Source organism: Chrysemys picta, chromosome 4 (assembly GCF_011386835.1).
Source record: "Chrysemys picta bellii isolate R12L10 chromosome 4, ASM1138683v2, whole genome shotgun sequence".
Taxonomy (NCBI): domain Eukaryota; kingdom Metazoa; phylum Chordata; order Testudines; family Emydidae; genus Chrysemys; species Chrysemys picta.
The window spans coordinates 15,524,762-15,543,154 of NC_088794.1; the positions used below are offsets into that span (position 1 = coordinate 15,524,762).

Sequence of the window (18,393 nt, forward strand, 5' to 3'; positions counted from 1 at the left end):
ATTAGAAGGGAACCATTTTTGAATAAAGTCTCATGACACTTTTAATAGTGCCTACTGTCCTCATCTGAATTTCCCCAGCCTAAGGTCTGGCTGTAATCCCTCTGTATATCTTTAGCTGTGTAGCTGACACACTGATAAAAGTTAAATAAACAATACTTCCACTCCTGAATTTACAAACGTTTATTGGAATCTAAAAATCCAATCCAATCCACATTCTGTTATCTGTAATTTGGTTCAGCTCTAATAATATGTATCTGGCACTATCCCACCTAAGCCTCCAGGGTGTTAAATCTACAACGAGATACAAATAAAATCCACAGAATAAACAGACCTGACACCCCACAGTTCCTCAAAAACAAATTACCTACAAAACACATGTCCAAAAGCTCATTTAAAACCCAGAAAAGAAATGCAGGTCAAATGTGTTAGCAAAGACTAGAACAAAGCAAGTCACAGACCACATTCTTCAGAGATCTGAGAATCCCTTATCAACTCACATATTAAGCCAGATTTCCCAGTTTTTGTTAGCTATTAAACTTGTTTAGAAGCCTTTTTATTTTCCTTGACTTTACAGAGTTTATCACTTGCTGCTCATTCAGAGGATCACAGGTTCAAACATGTTTCCTTTTAATCTGCTCAGTTCTAACAAATACCTCCCATAGTTTCCCAAACTGCATGAATGATTAATGGGGCTCTGTCTAGCAGAATTCATACTGTCCACACCAGAGCTCCCCAACAAGGCTATTGCTGCTCCCCCCATATCTAAACTAACCAGTCACTGCTTGGATTCAAAGCAGGAGGCTAATCAGGCCAGGTAGCACTTTGAGAGGGTGATTCAAGTTCTTTACTGCCTTTCTCCTGAAAGCCCAAATAAAGAAAGATACTAACCGGGACCACCTCTGCCCTCAGAAGTGACCTCTTGCGTGAAGATCCAGGGTGGATTTGTGGCATAGAGGGAAGTGTTGTTGGTGTTGTTGGCATGTTTCTTCCCAAAGAGTTTGCTGAACGTCCCCTGCACAGACTGATTCTTCTTCATCTTTGCTCAAATCCCCTGCCGTGCTCTGCTCAGGTCTCCAATGTTTCCTTTAGCAAGACATATTTCCAGTGTGCCCTGTCACCACGCAGCTGAAGCTAAAACAGGTGTTGGTCTGCAGAGCTACCTTTTCGGCTGCTTTAAGGGTAAACACCTGAGCAGGTAGAAGGCTGGCTGCTCTTACCTGGCCACACCCAGCAGCAGCTCCAGGCTTGGTCACATTCCTTCCTTCCTGCTACAATGAGCCATTGTTAAACTCAGCCAATCTCTAGTCCCTGCTGCGCAGGGATGTTTCGTGGATCTCTCCAAAACACTGTGATACCCACCAGACGATCCATAAAGCTGCTCATCTGCTCTTCTCTGGTCATGATAAAAACATTGACACTTTTCATTCTCCCTCCTGTTTTTCAGAGACAAACTAACAGCAAAAAGTGTTAGTCAACTAGTGACTTTATTTCACAGCTCACCACATCTTTTATCTGTCTCTTCTAATACGGAGACACAAGGCTGGGGCACTGAAAAATAAATACTAATGCATAGCCAGTCATTTCTGTGTGGTGCTACTGTGGATTAAATATCTTGGTCATCAGTAAATGTACTTCTAACTAGTATACGCATTGAGTCAGGGTAGCAGAAGCACGTACTTAGAGTCTGTGATTTTTCTCTTTCGATTGTTACTTCCTTCTCCTTGGCCCTCCTTTGCTCCCCACTTATCTGTTTATTCATCTGTTACATATAGTCTAAAAATCCTGGAGTTTGATCCAAGAATGTATTTGCTCCCTTGTTTGTAGAGAGCCTCTTGTAATGGGACCCTAATCCTGTTTGAGGTCCTTAGCTGCTACTGCAATAAATAACAATTGTCTTAGGACAACCAATCAGTTTAATCATTTTGCTCCATCCTGTATTTTCCAGAATGCAAATTGGCAGCTAGATTGTAGCTGGTGTGCTAATAGCTAAGAGCCTGATCCTGCAAGCTGATCCATACGGGTGGGCAGGGCCCCTGTGCCTGTGCAAAGACCTTCCTTCAGTGGGACTGTGTCTAGGCAGAAGAGTCTGTCTGTGCAGATTAGTTTATAGGACTGGGGCCTAAATCACAGTCTAAGAGCTAGTTAAAGTTTATGGAATTTAACCCCAACTATAAGAACATAAGAACTGCCATGCTAGGTCAGAGCAATGGTCCATTTAGCTCAGTACCCTGTGTCTGACAGTGGCCAGTACCAGAGCTTCAGTGTACAGGAGCGTACAGAACAGGGCAATTGGAGTGATTGACCCTTGTCTTCCCCTCCCAGCTCCTGGCAGTCAGAGGTTTAGGGTCACCCCAAGCATGGGGTCGCATCCCTGACCGTTTTGGCTAATAGCTATTGATGGACCTATCCTCTATGAACTTATCTAGTGTTTTCTTTGACCCAGTTATACTTTTGGCCACCACAACATCCCATGGCAATGAGTTCCACAGGTTAATTGTGCAGTGTGTGTGAAAACGTACTTCCTCTTGTTTATATTAAGCCTGCTGCCTATTGATTTCCTCATGTGACCCCATTCTTTTTGTTTTTTTGGGAAAGGGTAAATAACGCTATATAATTAATTTTTCTCTTAAGTACAAAAATAGGTATCATTCCTTGAATTAATCTCTAACATTGCAAGATATTTTATATGTGGCGCAAAACAATATTGCGAGTTAATGAATAATAACTTCAGTTAATTATAAATCTTGGTAATTCCATAGCATTTTATGCCTTCAAAAACTCATTCAAACATTAACTAACTCTGAAAACAACGCTGTGAGGTGATGAATGAAAGTATTATCTTCAGTTGTACTTCCAAGTCAGCTACTAGGGTCAAAATGTATGTAGATTTCATTACTATAGTAAATTTTGGAGATGTTGCCACCCGTCAGCTCACCTGTCCCACATTTTTACCTTGCCATAAATTACAAAAATATTAGAGCAATAGATGCAAAAGCCTTTCCAGAGTTTTGAATTTAATCTCCCAATGAACAAGTACCAATGTAATACTCTGAAAATGGAAATCCAACCCGACAGTGTATTCAGAACTGCCAAACACCACTGAAATGGAGAAAAAACGAATCTTATGTCCATGGCAAAATGGGGGTAATATTAATTGCTGTATTAATGTAAATGTCTTTCTCATCATGGACCTTTGTTTTTGTACTTTTCTGGAAAAATTGATTAATGGGAAAGAAAAACAGAAACCTTTGGCAGTGGGACCTCAGCCCCTCACAGCAGACCTTTGAGTCAGGAAATAAAACCTAACCTCCTATAGTTACCATTCCTGCGTTATGGGTTATAGTTGTGCTCAGTGTGGGGCATGAAAGAACCAAAGGAAGGGATTCATAGTAGCTATAAATTAGGGCTCAGATTCTGTTGCTTCTCTTACTCATATTGAGTAATCTCTTCCTCCAAGATGAATCCTCCTGAAGTCCAATGGGTCTCCTCTCAGAGTAAGCTACTACTCAGGGTGAGCAAGGGTGACGCACAGTCTTTTTAACAGCTCTTTTCAAAGATGTTTCCATTTGTGACAAACTGAGGAACCGATCTGGCCAACCTTGACACCTATGATTAACTTTATCCATGCCTTGAGTTCTCTGGGACTACTTGTGCACAAAGTTATTCTGATGTTCCATCTGGGCCTAAGTCAAGGTCAAAGTAAGGGAACAGTATTGCTTGCAGGTATGACAGGTAATAAGATAGATGCTGTAAAGAGACATTTTTCATAAGGGAGGGTTTGTGGAGAAAACAATGTTGGCTCTTTGCCAGGGCCCTCCCTTCCTGCACTCCAGATGCTTAAAGAAAAACTCCAGGTACCTTCCATGACTGGAAGTCAAACCAAATGAACACCCCCCCACTCCAGTACCTAGTAATGTCAGCTTAATTTCCATCAGGTGTAGGGTAAATGCAAAGATATGTACATTATAAGCAAACAGAACACTGTATCTTTGTGAAATATGCAAGACATTTGGCAAGTGCCACCTGGTATTTGCAATGTTTGATCAAACCAGTTTAACCAGATACACGTATATAGACAAATTAACTCAAGGAACGGGGGGGGGGGGGGGGGGAGGGAAGAGAGGAGCTAATCAACAGAGAAGCCAAGAGACTAATATAGAGTGAGAGAAATCCACAAAGCTTTTGAGAAGAGCTGTTCCATGAAGGAGCTATGGCCGCAATCAACATCACTGCCCAGTGTTGTTATTGGTTAGTATTAAAGTAAGATTCAATTCACTGGCACCCCATTCAGAAAAGGTGCTTATATACCTCAGTGACGAGGGCCACGTAGGAGCTGGATAGAGAGAGGAAATCAAGGGCAAAATTTCAATGGGCTTCAATGGTGCCATGCTTTCATCTAGGCTGGCTAAATGACCAGACTTGGTCTCATTCATATAGATGTACGTATATGTTGTTGTTTTACAGGTAAGGGCCCTAACCTGAGTCTCTCTTTCCCCTTCCCAGTTGCAGGTAGAAGGCCTACCCAAGCTAACTCATACATCCCTGCAGGAGGTGGGACCAAGGGGGATAGCGGTGGGTGCTTGAACAGACTGCAGCAGTTTCAAAGGCCCTGGGAGATCAGGAGGGGGAAGGTGGCACAGCAGCACCTACACTTCCCACCGCCCCGCCCCGCCCCGCCCACAGCCAGTAACAGTTGGGGAAGGAGGCGATACAGAGAGACAAATTCCTCTCAGCATAAGGGTATGTCTTTACCAGTCTTTTTTACTTCCCCTGAACTTATTGCTAACTAAGGAGAGATACTTAACTGTCTTATAAAGGCTGTTGTGCACCCCCCCCCCCCCACATAGTTTGCTCCAGACTACAAATATTTGTTTTTTACCCCAGACTCATCCCTAGGCTAGACTGGGCGAGGTCTGGGGAAGAGGACTGGGGAACGTTTGCAATGTGCTTGAAGGCCTCTGATAGGAGGAGACAGAGAGTTGGGATTTATAGGGTGAGATTTTCTAAAGCGCTCAACTTTTGTCCTAACTCCAACGGTTTTTCAATGGGAGCAGGTAGGCCAACAGTGTGGCCTTGTGGAAATCCCACCCATATACTGTGCTGGTGGGTGGGTTGTGCCTTAGACAGTGAGCAATGCAAAATATTGGGATTGTATATAGCTTGGCATGTCACTTCAAGTATTCTGCGCTTCTCCAAAAACAAAGGGCCAGGTACAAGAAAGATATTATTGTTACTTTGGAAACCATTGTAATTTCTTCATGCCAAGTCATTTTCCTCACAACAAAATCCTGTCTTGCTGTCCAAATAAGTTTGTTGAAAATGCACTGTTTCTAAAAACAGAAGTGAAAATATTTGACCAAACACAGTATTGCGTGTGTGTTCCCCCTCTTTCCTTCTCTGTTTTTATTGCATGAAAGTAAACACATGTGACTTATGAACTAAGTAAATACTAAGCCAAGAGTAGCAGAGAGAGTTAGACACTGATAACGAAGAAAAGCACAAAGCTGAGGAAGGAAAACTCTGGCTCTCTGGAAACCTCTTTCAGTTTAGAACCTGTCCATCAAGTTTTCTCTGAGCTTCACAGGGGCTTGGGAGCGGTATCACTGCTGACTGATAACTGCATTCTGTGGCTGTCAAGCTGTCGACTTTCTGCTAGTAATTATTTTTCTTTGTCCAGCAGTTAAAAGTTGTTCACTGTCTCTAGGAGCACACCTGATGCCTGTTATGTGCCTAACAATGTCCATTATCTGCTATAGGAATAGCTTCTTTTGTGCTTTAAAAAAAAAATCAGCAGCCGAAATGCGGGTTGTGATGCCAGCCTTGTAATTTGAAGGAACAGTTCCACTAACCCAGGCAATAAGGGGGCCAGCAGACAATGGCCTGGCACATTTCCTCCAGTGGAGGGCAGTGCTTTACACAAACACATTCAAATGTTTAAAATTAGGCACCTACATAAAAACAGTCTGATTTTAACATGGGAGCTACAGATGCTTAGCACTTCCTTCTGAGTGGATGGACATTTGCATTTAGGTGCCTATCTGAAGGAACGCCTGTATGGCCTCCACCTATCCATCCCATCGTATATTACGAACCGCATCTATCCTTACATAATGACATTATCCTTTTAAAGCAGGTCTATTTGTGAGCACCACAGCTGTCAACTGAGATATTTAGAATTCCAACAGAAACAGCACACACATTCCACACACGCAGCACGCCACCAAGTTCCTGATTGTTAGTCAGAAATCAATGCTACTAGGAAACAAATGATTTAGGCTGCCAGAAACAACACAGTAGATATATGAGTTTTCATTTGGCATTCTAGTAGCCAGTGATGTCACTAGCACTCCCAATTTGCCAAACATCTGCCATGACAGGGACATGCCAGATTCCTTAGAAAAGTTTGGTCTATTTCCTCAATGAGTTATTGTAGAAAAGGCAGGTGTATGTTTGTGTCATATCTTAAAGCACAATACCTGTGGCAGGTTCCGTAACTCAGGAACACAAGACTTCTATGAAATACCTCTTATTGCATGAAGTGAGATATTCATGCAATGAAGTGACAAGAAACTTTGCTACCTGGTGAGGAGCTCGTGTAAATAAAATATGTAATTCACCCCTGCCACAGGACTCTTTGCTGCTTTTACAGATCCAGACTACCCCTCTGATACTTAAGCAAAACAAAGAAATTTGAAATTTACAAGGGATTATAAGCTAAGGTCAAATCCTTGGAACATTGGTTTAAGTGACTTTTTTAAGATTCAAGTGAACAATATAAGTTAATAAACATTAATGTACAGATTACTTAATATATACATACAATTATATAGACTTGTTAATGGAGATAGATAATATAGTGCTTTGATGATGTCAAGACATCAGAATGGTATGCTAAGTATTCATATCCGTATTAAATAACAATTTCTTAATGTGCCTGAATTTTGAATAATGAATGAGAACTTCCATGAAAACACTGGAAATTAACACAGTCTGGCACTGGCCAAAAGTATATCAAAATTTGGAAAAATGACTTGTTTTCACAGCGAATTTTTTACACAAAGAAGATTTTCACTTTCATGCAGTGTTAGTGATTATTAACTAGTCAGGCACAAAATAGGGTCTGTTATAATTTTGCAAAGTATTATTTTTTATCACAGGATGAATTAGTCATTTAATAATAATATGTTTCTGATATGTATATTCTTGAGTGATTTTGTTGAATTCTCTATTCTTATGAAAGTAAATAGCTGGTGTCACTTGAATAGATATGTGGACAGAGTTGGCATCGATGAGTTGGCACATATCTATTCAAGTGACACCATCATAGGACCTAATCACATCAGCCATGCCATCAGGGGCTCGTTCACCTGCACATCTACCAACGTGATATATGCCATCATGTGCCAGCAATGCCCCTCTGCCATATACATTGGCCAAACCGGACAGTCTCTACGCAAAAGAATAAATGGACACAAATCTGACAGGAATCATAACATTCAAAAACCAGTGGGAGAACACTTCAATCTCTCTAACCACTCAGTAATAGACCTGAAGGTGGCAATTTTGCAACAAAAAAACTTCAAAAACAGACTCCAAAGAGAGACTGCTGAACTTGAATTAATATGCAAATTAGATACAATTAACTTAGGTTTGAACAGAGACTGGGAATGGTTGGGTCATTACACTAATTGAATCTATTTCCTCATGTTAAAATATGTTCAAATATCCTCACACCTTCTATGGGTCATCTCGATTATCACTTCAAAGGTTTTTTTCTCTCTCTTGCTGATGATAGCTCATCTCAATTGATTGGCCTCTTACAGTTGGTATGGCTACTCCCACTTTTCATGTTTTCTGTATGTATAAATATTTTCTTTCTGTGTGTTCCATTCTATGCATCTGATGAAGTGGGCTGTAGCCCACGAAAGCTTATGCTCAAATAAATTCGTTAGTCTCTAAGGTGCCACAAGTACTCCTGTTCTTTTTGCGGATACAGACTAACACGGCTGCTACTCTGAAACCTGTTATTACTTTAATTCAAATCTGGTTCATCACTGATAACATCTGAAAGACCCCTTTCCTCAGCTCAGGGATGCTTCAAGAAAAGATCGATCTGGGGTTGGGGGGGAATCATTCACCCAGAATTATTCACTCAGTAAAAAATGCATTTTCCTGAAAAAAAAAAGTCTGTAATCAGCATGGCAGCTCCACACAGCTACACAAGTAAAGAGTTTTGTGCTGAGCAGTGCAGTGATATTACTGCCAATGGTTCTCTATTCTTACAAACAATCCTTATAGGATTGTAAAGCATTGTAATGCTGTGCTGTTCCTGCCTGGTCATTGTGCATTGGAAGAAAGTGAACTCTTCTAGCCCATGTGTCTGACGAAGTGTTGAATACCACGAAAGCTTATGCTCCAATACATCTGTTAGTCTATAAGGTGCCACCGGACTCTTTGTAGCTTCTTCTAGCACTGTAGTTTGGAAGGGGAGCCAGGTTCTTTCATTAGGTGTTTGGTTCTCTTGTTTTCTCCTAAACAATACTTGGAATGTAGACAGGGTCCCTTCCTTCAAGCTGGGCCAAACAGGCAGACCCCTACATCCACCCAGGAAAGTCAGCCCCTCACCCATAATTTGGTTGGCTTAATATATATATATATTAAAAAAAAATGGGTACTTTTTATGTCCCTTCCACTTTCTGGGCCTTTAAGGTGCACACTGGTCAATTTTTCAGGCTTTTTCTTTGCAACTGTGAGGGCAGGAATGAAAGCAGAGATTCACGGAACTCCAGGAGCTGGGGCTTTAGGAAAAACTTGAAATATCAATAACTGTGGATACATTGGCAAGAGCTGGGGTGGCTAGAGCCCGGCTGGAGTCCCGGGGACCCTGCGCAGATGCCAGGCTCTGCCCAGACAAAGTAACTCAGGGGATTAGGACCATCATGTTCACAACAGCCCCTGATAATGGCCCCTGTCCCCATCAAAGTCTATTCCCTTTGGAGCCCCGGGAGGAAGCGAGCCGGCTCGGGAAAGGGGAGGGAGGGATTCACCTCCTAGGCCGGGCTCTGTCCCTGGGAAGCGGCGTGCGCTGACTCCCCAGCCCTGCTCTCCCTTTTGGGCGCAGGGAGGCCAGGAGCCCGTGGGCAGAGCTGCCCCCAGCTGACGCCTCGGTCGAGTCACAATGGCCCGGCCCGGCCCCGCAGCGCCGCGGGCTCCCGAGCAGAGGACACCGGTCACCATGCCCCCAGCGGCCGCGGCAGCACCAGGCTCCGCCGGCCGCTCCCCAGCGGCTTAGAGCGGCGGCAGTCCACGTGCGGAGCTGCCTGGCGGCGGGATGACGCAGCCGGGGATCCCCGCAGGGGGGATTCCCTCGCAGGTAGGAGCCCGCCGGCTAATGGGCTGAGCAGCGGCGCGGCCAGCGGCGGTCTCCCGTCGTCGCTGGCAGGATCCTGGCCAGCCCCGTTCCCCACCCGCTGGGCAAAGCGCCCAGCGTAGGGGGCTGGGAAATCCACGCCCCCAGGGAGGCGGGGATGGTCAGGGCAGGGAGGGCTTCCCCCAGCTGTTTACTTTCCTGGGGAGAACAGAGCATTCAACAACATCACTCAAGAAAGTACCTGGGGGAAACTTTAACCATCCTGGGAGAGGTGCCACAGTCCTGTCAAAGCAGAGACTTCCCCATGGCAATCCCCAGCAGAGCGCAAGGCGCTAGCAGCCTGGAAATGGACTTCTAGCCCCATCACTCCACTTTATCCATCTAGCACAGCGCCCGTAGAGCGGGGAGTCAACGTTTCAAAAGCAGCTAAGTGACTTAGGAGCCTAAGTTCCATTTTCCAAAGTGACTCTGGCCTTGTCTACACACTGAAGTTGCCCTGTCTTAACTATACGGGTAGTAAGTACTGTGTAGCGTGGATGCAGTTATAGATATAAATGTTTCCATTGGTATAAAAAAAACAAGGAATCCTTGTGGCACCTTAGAGACTAACAAATTTATTTGGGCATAAGCTTTTGTGGGCTAGAACCCACTTCATCAGATGTATAGTTTATCCTTGTATGGGATGGGGAATATATGATACTAGTATAATCACCCTACACCAGGAGTTGGACTGGTGTAACTATTTACGGTTAAATGCCCACTCCTAGCTGAAATGGCTGTTCTGGCACAAAATCTATGGTTAGATTGGGCCTTGGGTACTCAGGCCTAGATTTGGAAAGGTATTTGGGCATTGCTGCACTCAGCGTTGCAAAACCAAACTGATTTAGAAACCTAAATTGCATTTCCAAAAGGTATTTAGTCAGTTGATGTGATTGAGGCTCCTAAGTGTCTAAATCCCTTTTGAAAACAGGACCCAGGTGCCCAAGTCACTTTGGTGATTTTGAAAATTTTATCCTAGGTGTTTTACCGATCAATTTGAGGAAAGGTCCCGGTCTTGAAGAGCTTGTCATCTAAACAGACGCACATAATGAAATGTCAACATATACATACATTACATGGATCAAAATCCTCCATCCACACCCTGCGTTTGGTCCCTGCACATCCATCTCTACTCCTTCTCCCCTTCCTCAGCCCTAACTCCAAATATTCAACCTGCTGCAGCACCCCCTACCATGCTGGCAGCAGTGACTGGGTGATGCTGGTACTCTCTGCGGGTGTTATCTTTCCCTATGAATTGTGAGAGGGGCCTTTTTTTTACATGGATTACAGCAAACCGTGACACATCAGGGCTGGCAGAGACACTGCTAATGTGCTAAACAGCTGGCACAGTTAATGTAAGGCGGCTCTGGTCCCTTCAAGGCCATCTCATGTCATAACGATATTTATTGATTTATGACCATCCCCTGAAGCACCTGGTGCTAGCCACTGTCGGAGGCAGACGGACTGGACTAGATGGACCAGGGTAATGCAATTCCTGTCATCCCTTAACCTCGTCTCAAAAGTGCACATGCATGGGCGGTAGTATTGTGCATGGTTACTGATGTGTATGTATGTCACCTGCTGTGACCAGCTATAGAAAGAGTCACTGGAAACCAGCTGGATAACATAGAAAATACACAGCGTTTGGGAACACTCACTTTTTTGCTGCTTTGTTAAAAGCTGTAATGTGTGTGGGACTCACCATTTTATCTCCAGTCTCATAATATCTGGTGTTTTTCTTGACATCCCAGCTCCTGGAGTCATGTAATGTCATGAGAATCTCAGCTTTCATTAAAAAATAAAAAAGTTTCTAGCTTTCAGGGATACAGAGAGAAGCTTGAAAATATGATCCAGCCGCATCTTAAAGGTTCAGAAACCAGAAAGCACATAAAAAGTACTGAAACGTCATTTTTAAAAAATGTCTGATTTTTAAATCACTCTCATAATTTTTGGAGCCTAACACATGATTTTTGAATACGTCGGGTGGACAATACTGGGAAGCAAAAAGTCTCCTTTATAGTCACCACTAACTGCTCCAATTTCCCTTGCATTTCATTTTCTCCACAGTCATGTCTTTTAGATAAGGACTATAATAGATGTTGAAGTACTTATTATCTGATGCTGTTTGTTTAAAGGATGTGGTAATTGCCAGCAACATCTTTGGTATTTACTCATCTCAGGCCTCCCTCTGATGCACTTAATGTACTTGAGCAAGAGGTGAAAACTATAGTGGAGATGAGCAAGCAAATAAGGTTCCAATTCTCCAACTGGGGCCAAATTTTCAGAAGTGCTCAGTATCCAACATGTACCCAATGTGTTGGTACCCAAGGTACAAATTTTTAATAGTGATGGTAATTAAGTACTAGAACAATTCCCTAAAGTTGTGGTGGATTCGCCATCATCTAGAGTCTTTAAATCAAGTTTGGATTTCTTTCCAAAAGATACACTCTAGCTCGACCAGAAGTTATGGGCTTGATGCAGGAAGCATAGAAGGTCAGACGAGATGTGGATTGTGGTCCCTTTTGGCCGTAAGATCTATACATCTACAAAAAGGCTGAGATGACTTCTCTGGGATTTGCACTTCCAGAAAGTTTAGAGTATGTCTATACTGCAGCTGAGAGGGAGCCTCCCAGCCCAGGTAGGCAGACTTGAACTAGTTTAGGTCGAGCTAGCATGTTAAAAATAGCAGTAGGGATGCTGTGACTCCGGTGGAGAGTCAAGCTAGACAACTGACGGGGGCAGATGGGTGTAAGAGCCCAAGTTATCCCGAGCTATAACGTCAACACTGCTATTTTTAGTCCACTGGTTTGAGTCCCACTAGCGTCAGTCTGTCTACCGGCGTTGGGAGGCTCAGTTCCAGATGAAGTATAGACGTACCATTATTGACTTCAGAATCGGGGCTTAGAAACGCAAGCCATCCTCTTTAGCTGGTCTATAGGGAGCAATTCTGCACATTCCAACGGAGGTCTGCTATCATCTCTAACTCCTATCACACACCTGGCACCGGGGACACTGCCCGCTTGGAGAGTGTCATTCCCAGAAGTAAATGCCGTCGTCCCAAAGTCAAGACAGTTCAGAGTGGGGAAGAGGTGCCAGTAAATCATGTATAAAGCCTGTTGTTCCATAAGGCTGGAACGTGCTGACCTCTCGCTTGCAAGCTGCAGCGAGGTCTGATCCAAAGCCCAGTGGAGCCAATAGGATTCTTAACCTTGACGTCAATGGGTTCTGGATTAGGGTCTTAGAAAGCAGATAAACTTCTGAATTTTAGTGGCATCCTGAGAATATCTTAGACGGGAAGATTTTCTCTCTTCCCCCCACAGCCACCACCAAGCGGAATCCTGCTGCCACAGTGCAGATCGAAGCACTAGCCATTGGGGAGGCTCAAGGAGGCACTGAGCTAAATCTGAGCATCTCTCAGAGGCAGATGGAGGATCCCTGAAGAAAAGGGTCCTGCAGTGAGAGCATTAAGGCCTCTGGCTGGCTGGGGAGTGGGTGACAGCCAGCTGCCAGAGGCCTCAAAAGACAGTAGGCAATGTAATTTACATAATCATTTTACTGATCTTCCTGTTACGTGATTAATAGGTTTATGACCCAGTGGTCAGAGCCAGATATACAGGCCGAAAATAGATCAGCTGAATAAGCCAGGGCGTCATGGAAACCTCTTTACGTGGTTAAAAATAAAGCTAGGCACCAAAGATTTAGTTTAGGATGCACAACTAATAATTGAACAGGGACCACTTTGGTTCCCATTTGACCTTTCCAAGGATCACGGGCATCCTCAGTGAAAAGCAGTATATCCCAAGCATCTCTAAGTGCTGGTTAAGTAACGAAGGTAAAAACATAATGTCCCTGCTAAGAAAGCCTTCACATTTTACTTCTGAGAGATGTTTGCACCTTCCTCAAGTGACCTGCGTTTTTCAGCCTTACGTGCATTTAAATCCTATTTCTGTTTTCATTCTTTCAGAGAATTTAACACTAGCACAAGGTGCTGCACTGACAGCGCTGCAGTGCTCTGTTGACCCACAGAACAGATACAGCATGGGCAAGTTTCAGAGTAGCAGCCGTGTTAGTCTGTATCCGCAAAAAGAATAGGAGTATTTGTGGCACCTTAGAGACTAACAAATTTATTAGAGCATAAGCTTTCGTGGACTACAGCCCACTTCTTTGGATGCATCCGAAGAAATTTGTTAGTCTCTAAGGTGCCACAAGTACTCCTATTCTTTTAGCATGGGCAAGCTTTCCCTGTGTCACCACGTTGGTATGCATCAGCATAGAGGGATCCCCTTTAGGGTTAAGAGAGGCATTTATGGCCTGTGTGGTCCCTGAATACTAGCAGGGCTTCCAGTTGGTTGCAGTTCTCATGTCAGTGAGTACCCGATCCATTAGGAACTGGTCTAGGACCACCACCTAGTTGTTGATTAGCCTCTGAAAAATGAGTCTGATGGTAGCAATATCTGGTCAGGACTGAATTCAGGTAGCTGACCTAGGGATGAAGGGCTGTCCTCTCCCATTTCCAATCTCCCGAGCTCTCCTGCCACCGGTGCACTGACTCCTGTTCAATAGTATCCATCTGGGGTGTGTTTGTCATAAAGCTGGGTAAAAAAGATCTGTGACGAGAGAATGAAAACCTTTGGGGGGGAGACAAAAGACTAAATTCTGTCAGCAGAGAAACATTGTTGCCTGTTCTGTTTTACCTGGCTGAGGTGCACTTAGATGCAAATCTGTTCACACTATGTACTGTAAGAATCCCATGGCTTCATAGAATATCAGTGTTGGAAGGAACCTCAGGAGGTCATCTAGTCCAACCCCCTGCTCAAAGTAGGACCAATCCCCAGACAGATTTTTGCCCTAGCTCCCTAAATGGCCCCTTCAAGGATTGAACTGACAACCCTGGGTTTAGCAGGCTAATGTACAAACCACTGAGCTATCTATCCCACCTGTCACTGGATGTAGAATTGAGAATCTTTTGTGCTAAAGAATTACGCCCTGACCCTTTAGCGCCCTAAGGATAGCTCAAAATACATGAACAGAAGTGCTCTCTGTGATCAGGCTGGTATCACCTCATTCTGCAAAAAGATCATGTCAATGCAAATTTGGAAGGTGGTGTTTCCACAGGGGATATGCTCAGCTGGAATAAAATGGTGAACTGTATGGTGTCATTGTTGGCTCAAGTCACAAGGAACATGTAGCTCTCTATTGATTACAGATAAGATTTATTGATTCATATTTTCCTCTCCATCTTTTGCATATTTGCGTGCAAAATAAAAATAGACCCACTGATGAATGTGCCAAGGTCGTGGCTAGGGCCTGCAAAGAACACATCATACAAGTAGCACAGAAATGCATGGCCTGGCAAGGCATCAGGAAGCAGGCACAGCAGTGTGATCAGGGAGTTGCTGAGAGAGCTGTGCAAATAATTTAACAGATGGTGTCACTTCACTGACAGTTCCAAAAAAATCAAAATAATGGTTTGGTTCTGCTCAAAGTGAACGTGATTGTATGTGTGTGTGTGCGCGCGCGCAGGGTAGGGGAATTTCTGGCAAATTGAAAGAGTCGGGAAAACCTTGGCTTCAGATGAAGCATTTCATGTTGGTCATTTTTAACAAAAGCAAAGAGCAACATTCATTAAACTGAGGGGCGGTGCCTCTGTTGTAACCTGTAGCCCACTGGGTAGGTCAGCTGGGACCTGGGAAACGCAGTTTTGAATCACTGTTCTGGACCAGGAACTTGGAATACCCATCTCCCACATCCTACGTGATGCCGTAACCAGTGGGCTATGTACCTGGAGTGGGGATCTCTACATCTGTTCTGTTAAAGTTGTTCCACTTTGTATAAAATACATGAGTAGTTATTTGGACAAAGAAAGTGCGAGTGACTCTGGGGCATTCACCTTTATCCTAGTCCCTACTCCAATGAACATTTAACTATGTACAAACCCAGAGCAAAAAGACAGTCCCTGCCCCAAACAGCTTGCAATCTAAGATACGAGACAACGGCTAGACACAGACAGACAGAAGGGGAGCACAAGAAAACAGTTTGATAGCTCTTTATACCCAGTTTGCAGTGGTGTAAATGACTGCAAAAGGAGCAAGGTTACAGAGAATCAAGTCCTTGGGATCTAGTTTTATGTTTGGTATGTGAATTTCCTTGGTATATTTTTTCTTTATTAGCAGTATTTGTAAAGAGATGCTGTCAAGTTCAAAATAATACATTTTCTTTAAATAATCCGCTACGAGCAACACCTCAGATGCTCATTAAAGCATTTTAAATGGCCAGATTTTTAGCATTTATACCAGTTGTTGACTGTTTGCTGTTCAGTGTAACTAGACTGGCCACTTTCACTACTGGGCCTGGTCTGTTTCACTTTCCAGTTCTCACGCACTAGCGCAGCACTATTATGTTTGGGTAGATGATAGAGAGAACGTGAAACTCCTACAATTCTGTGCAGGAACAAAAGGATTGCAATGTCTCTTTGTTTGACTTTTCTTTTCACAGGTCAATGGGGCTCTGAAACCAGGAGCTCCCATCAAGGCCTGCAAGAGATCAAAGGGAAGAGAAATAGGCAAAGTGTTACAGGATTTTCCTTGCCCCCTACGCACATCCAAGGATCAGTCGTCTCCAATAGGCTATCGTAAGGACCAAGCTTTAGCCTCTATGTTTGTTCCTTTCGTCGTACACCCTGGGAGTCATAAGCCTGATTCACTCAAGTTTGTCTTCTATAAATCGAATTACTCTAATTCGTACGCGCCATTTTACACTGCGCAGAAGCCAACCTGTGGGTACCGGTATTGCCGGGACACGGATCACACCAGGAAGGTGATGGATGTAGAGAGTGCAAACATTGTCAAGTGGAGACCCATTGTGGGGACGAAATCACAGTTAGTTACAATAAACCCAAAGCAACGAAACTGACAGTATGCCTGGCCCAAGCCTCTCATTTGTGCAGGATACGCTAGTGCAGTGTGTGGGTTGAAGGGGTAAGGTAAAGTTTATTTGGATGGTTCTAGAAGACGACCTAGGACATACTGCAGGAGCTAAACTTTCACAGCAGCATAGCAAACGGCTGTCGTAACGTCTACCCAACTCCTTCCAGAATGCAGTGCAATAGTGTAAACCTACCATTGTGGTTAAGTTACCAAAACTAGCCACTAGCTGGCACATTAAATGAAGCATGTTACAATGAGAACTGGTGCCTGTGATAGCAATGCAATGGATATGGGGGTTGGGGAAGATGCTGTTAGGTTTGGTAAATCCATCCCCCTGATGAATGCACTGATCTCCGAGAAATATGTTGCCTAGGGTGTGTGTAATTGTATTGATATAGGAAAACCCAGACAGACTTCTTGTGTCCGGGTTGCTGGGAACCCTTCTTGAGGCACTGAGACTCAACAGTGAGGTGCATAAAATATGAATTCTACTGATCATCTATGTACTGCATGGGTATCCACACAACAGACTAAACTCCAGATGTCTTGCTCCAGCATGCACTGGGCTCAGTGTAGAACCTGGGCTGTATTCCGTAGGAGCTGGTCTCTTCTTTGTTTTCCCAAAGTCCTGGTCAGACTCTGGAAAGCATAAGAACCCCTTCATTGCTAGGCCTTACAGGCATGGTATGACATTGTGCTCAGTGAGGAAGCAAGCTTGTTTTGTGTTTGGTAATTGTCACTGAAATGTAACATGCACTGGGGAGGTCTCTACTAGCCCTGACTTAGACATTGTAAAAGATGTCGGCTGGCACACGGTATACAGGAATTTTTTTAATAGCCTGGCGAATCGAATGCATTGGCAGACAGGTACAACTATCATCATCATATTTTGTCCTTCTGTAGCATTGTGAGCTGATGGACTTTCCCACTCTGTTCTGAACAGTGTAGTCGTATTGTCCAAACGTATCTCCTTTCATGGAGTTTGGCTTGACTGGCAGTTGAAACACCAACAGTATGTTATAAAGCTCAGCCCAAGTCTGGCTGGTCCTAGGGTTTCCCTGCAGAAATCTCTGTGCCCCAGACCCTTGTGCCTTCTGGTCAGATGATCATCACACGCTTCCTATCTTGGTAGAATTAACAAGCCCCTCCTGCAATAAAAGCCAGCAGAACTTATTCAGCAACTTTATGTAGGGTTCTAACTCTTGCTACCAGAGTGGGTTGGGGGAGAACCCGGCCACCCCCTTAGAAGCACCTTTCAGCTAAGAAGTTTAAAGCATTTTACAAGTAATAATTAACTAAGTGTCATGACCACCCCCATGAGGTAGAAGACTATCATCATCCCCCTATTTACTGCTGGGAAACTGAGGCCCAGCGAGCCCAGTGCCCAGAAACTCAAAGGTGTTTAGGCACCTAACTTCCATTGAGATAATTGAAAACTAGGTATCTAAATAACTCTGAGGATCTGGGCCCAAGTGCTTTGCCTAACCTCATACAGGGAGCCTGTGGCACAGCTGGGAATTTCACCTGGCACCTTGCAATATCCTGAAATAATTCAGGGCTTTCATTCTACTCCGTGCGCTAGAGATTAGCCCGAGCCGCCAGAGCCAAGTTTGGGTGTGTTTAAACCGGATTCATTTCAGGCCCATCTCTTCTGTCTGATCCTGCTAGCAGCAGGTGCCACTGCATTTGCTGACTCTGAATCGAAGAACCGAGTACACTTAACTGACGCTTAGCTAAAGAACAGTGGCACCTCATATTTCAGATGCTGTCAAGATTCACAGGGGAGTGGAGGCCTCCATTTGCTTCATGTATTCCCCCTTTAGCGCCGACTGTGAGTGTGAGGGCTGTTTCCCTTGGGTCCTGGGTATCTCCACTGGAAGCTCTTACAAAGCATTGGTATTTTCATATACTGTTAGCACATTGGTGTCTCTTGAGGTACAAGCCCACACTCTTTTTTATTAGTGGTTTATTTTTAGGTTGTCTGTGTATCTCCCAGTCCCAGCCTCTGCCTTCCACTGATCATTGGGACCTGGGGATTGCTAGCGTGATGAGTAATGC

The 18,393-nt window shown here is 44.1% G+C and overlaps 2 protein-coding genes across 2 annotated transcripts in view; one reads left to right on the top strand and one right to left on the bottom strand.

The window, feature by feature from the left end:
- C4H6orf132 (chromosome 4 C6orf132 homolog) overlaps positions 1-1,197 on the bottom strand; it is a 30,816-nt gene extending 29,619 nt beyond the window's left edge. The window contains exon 1 of the mRNA XM_024108348.3: positions 889-1,197. Coding sequence (XP_023964116.2) covers positions 889-1,036 — 148 coding nt within the window. The 5' untranslated portion in view covers positions 1,037-1,197. The remainder of the gene's footprint in view (positions 1-888) is intronic.
- Positions 1,198-8,977: 7,780 nt separating this feature from the next.
- On the top strand, positions 8,978-17,059 carry CIMIP3 (ciliary microtubule inner protein 3). Its single transcript, XM_042852690.2, has 2 exons — positions 8,978-9,373; positions 15,905-17,059. Exons 1-2 carry the CDS (start codon positions 9,332-9,334, stop codon positions 16,319-16,321), a joined length of 459 nt encoding a protein of 152 aa, XP_042708624.2. The 5' UTR covers positions 8,978-9,331; the 3' UTR covers positions 16,322-17,059.
- The last annotated feature ends 1,334 nt before the right edge of the window (positions 17,060-18,393 follow it).

What these genes read in the sequence shown, in the direction of transcription:
- CIMIP3 (XM_042852690.2), top strand. Translation starts at nt 9,332, where the DNA reads ATGACGCAGCCGGGGATCCCCGCAGGGGGGATTCCCTCGCAG. An exon ending in CAGGGGGGATTCCCTCGCAG is followed by an intron (nt 9,374 to 15,904) that starts GTAGGAGCCCGC and finishes TTCTTTTCACAG; the next exon opens with GTCAATGGGGCTCTGAAACC.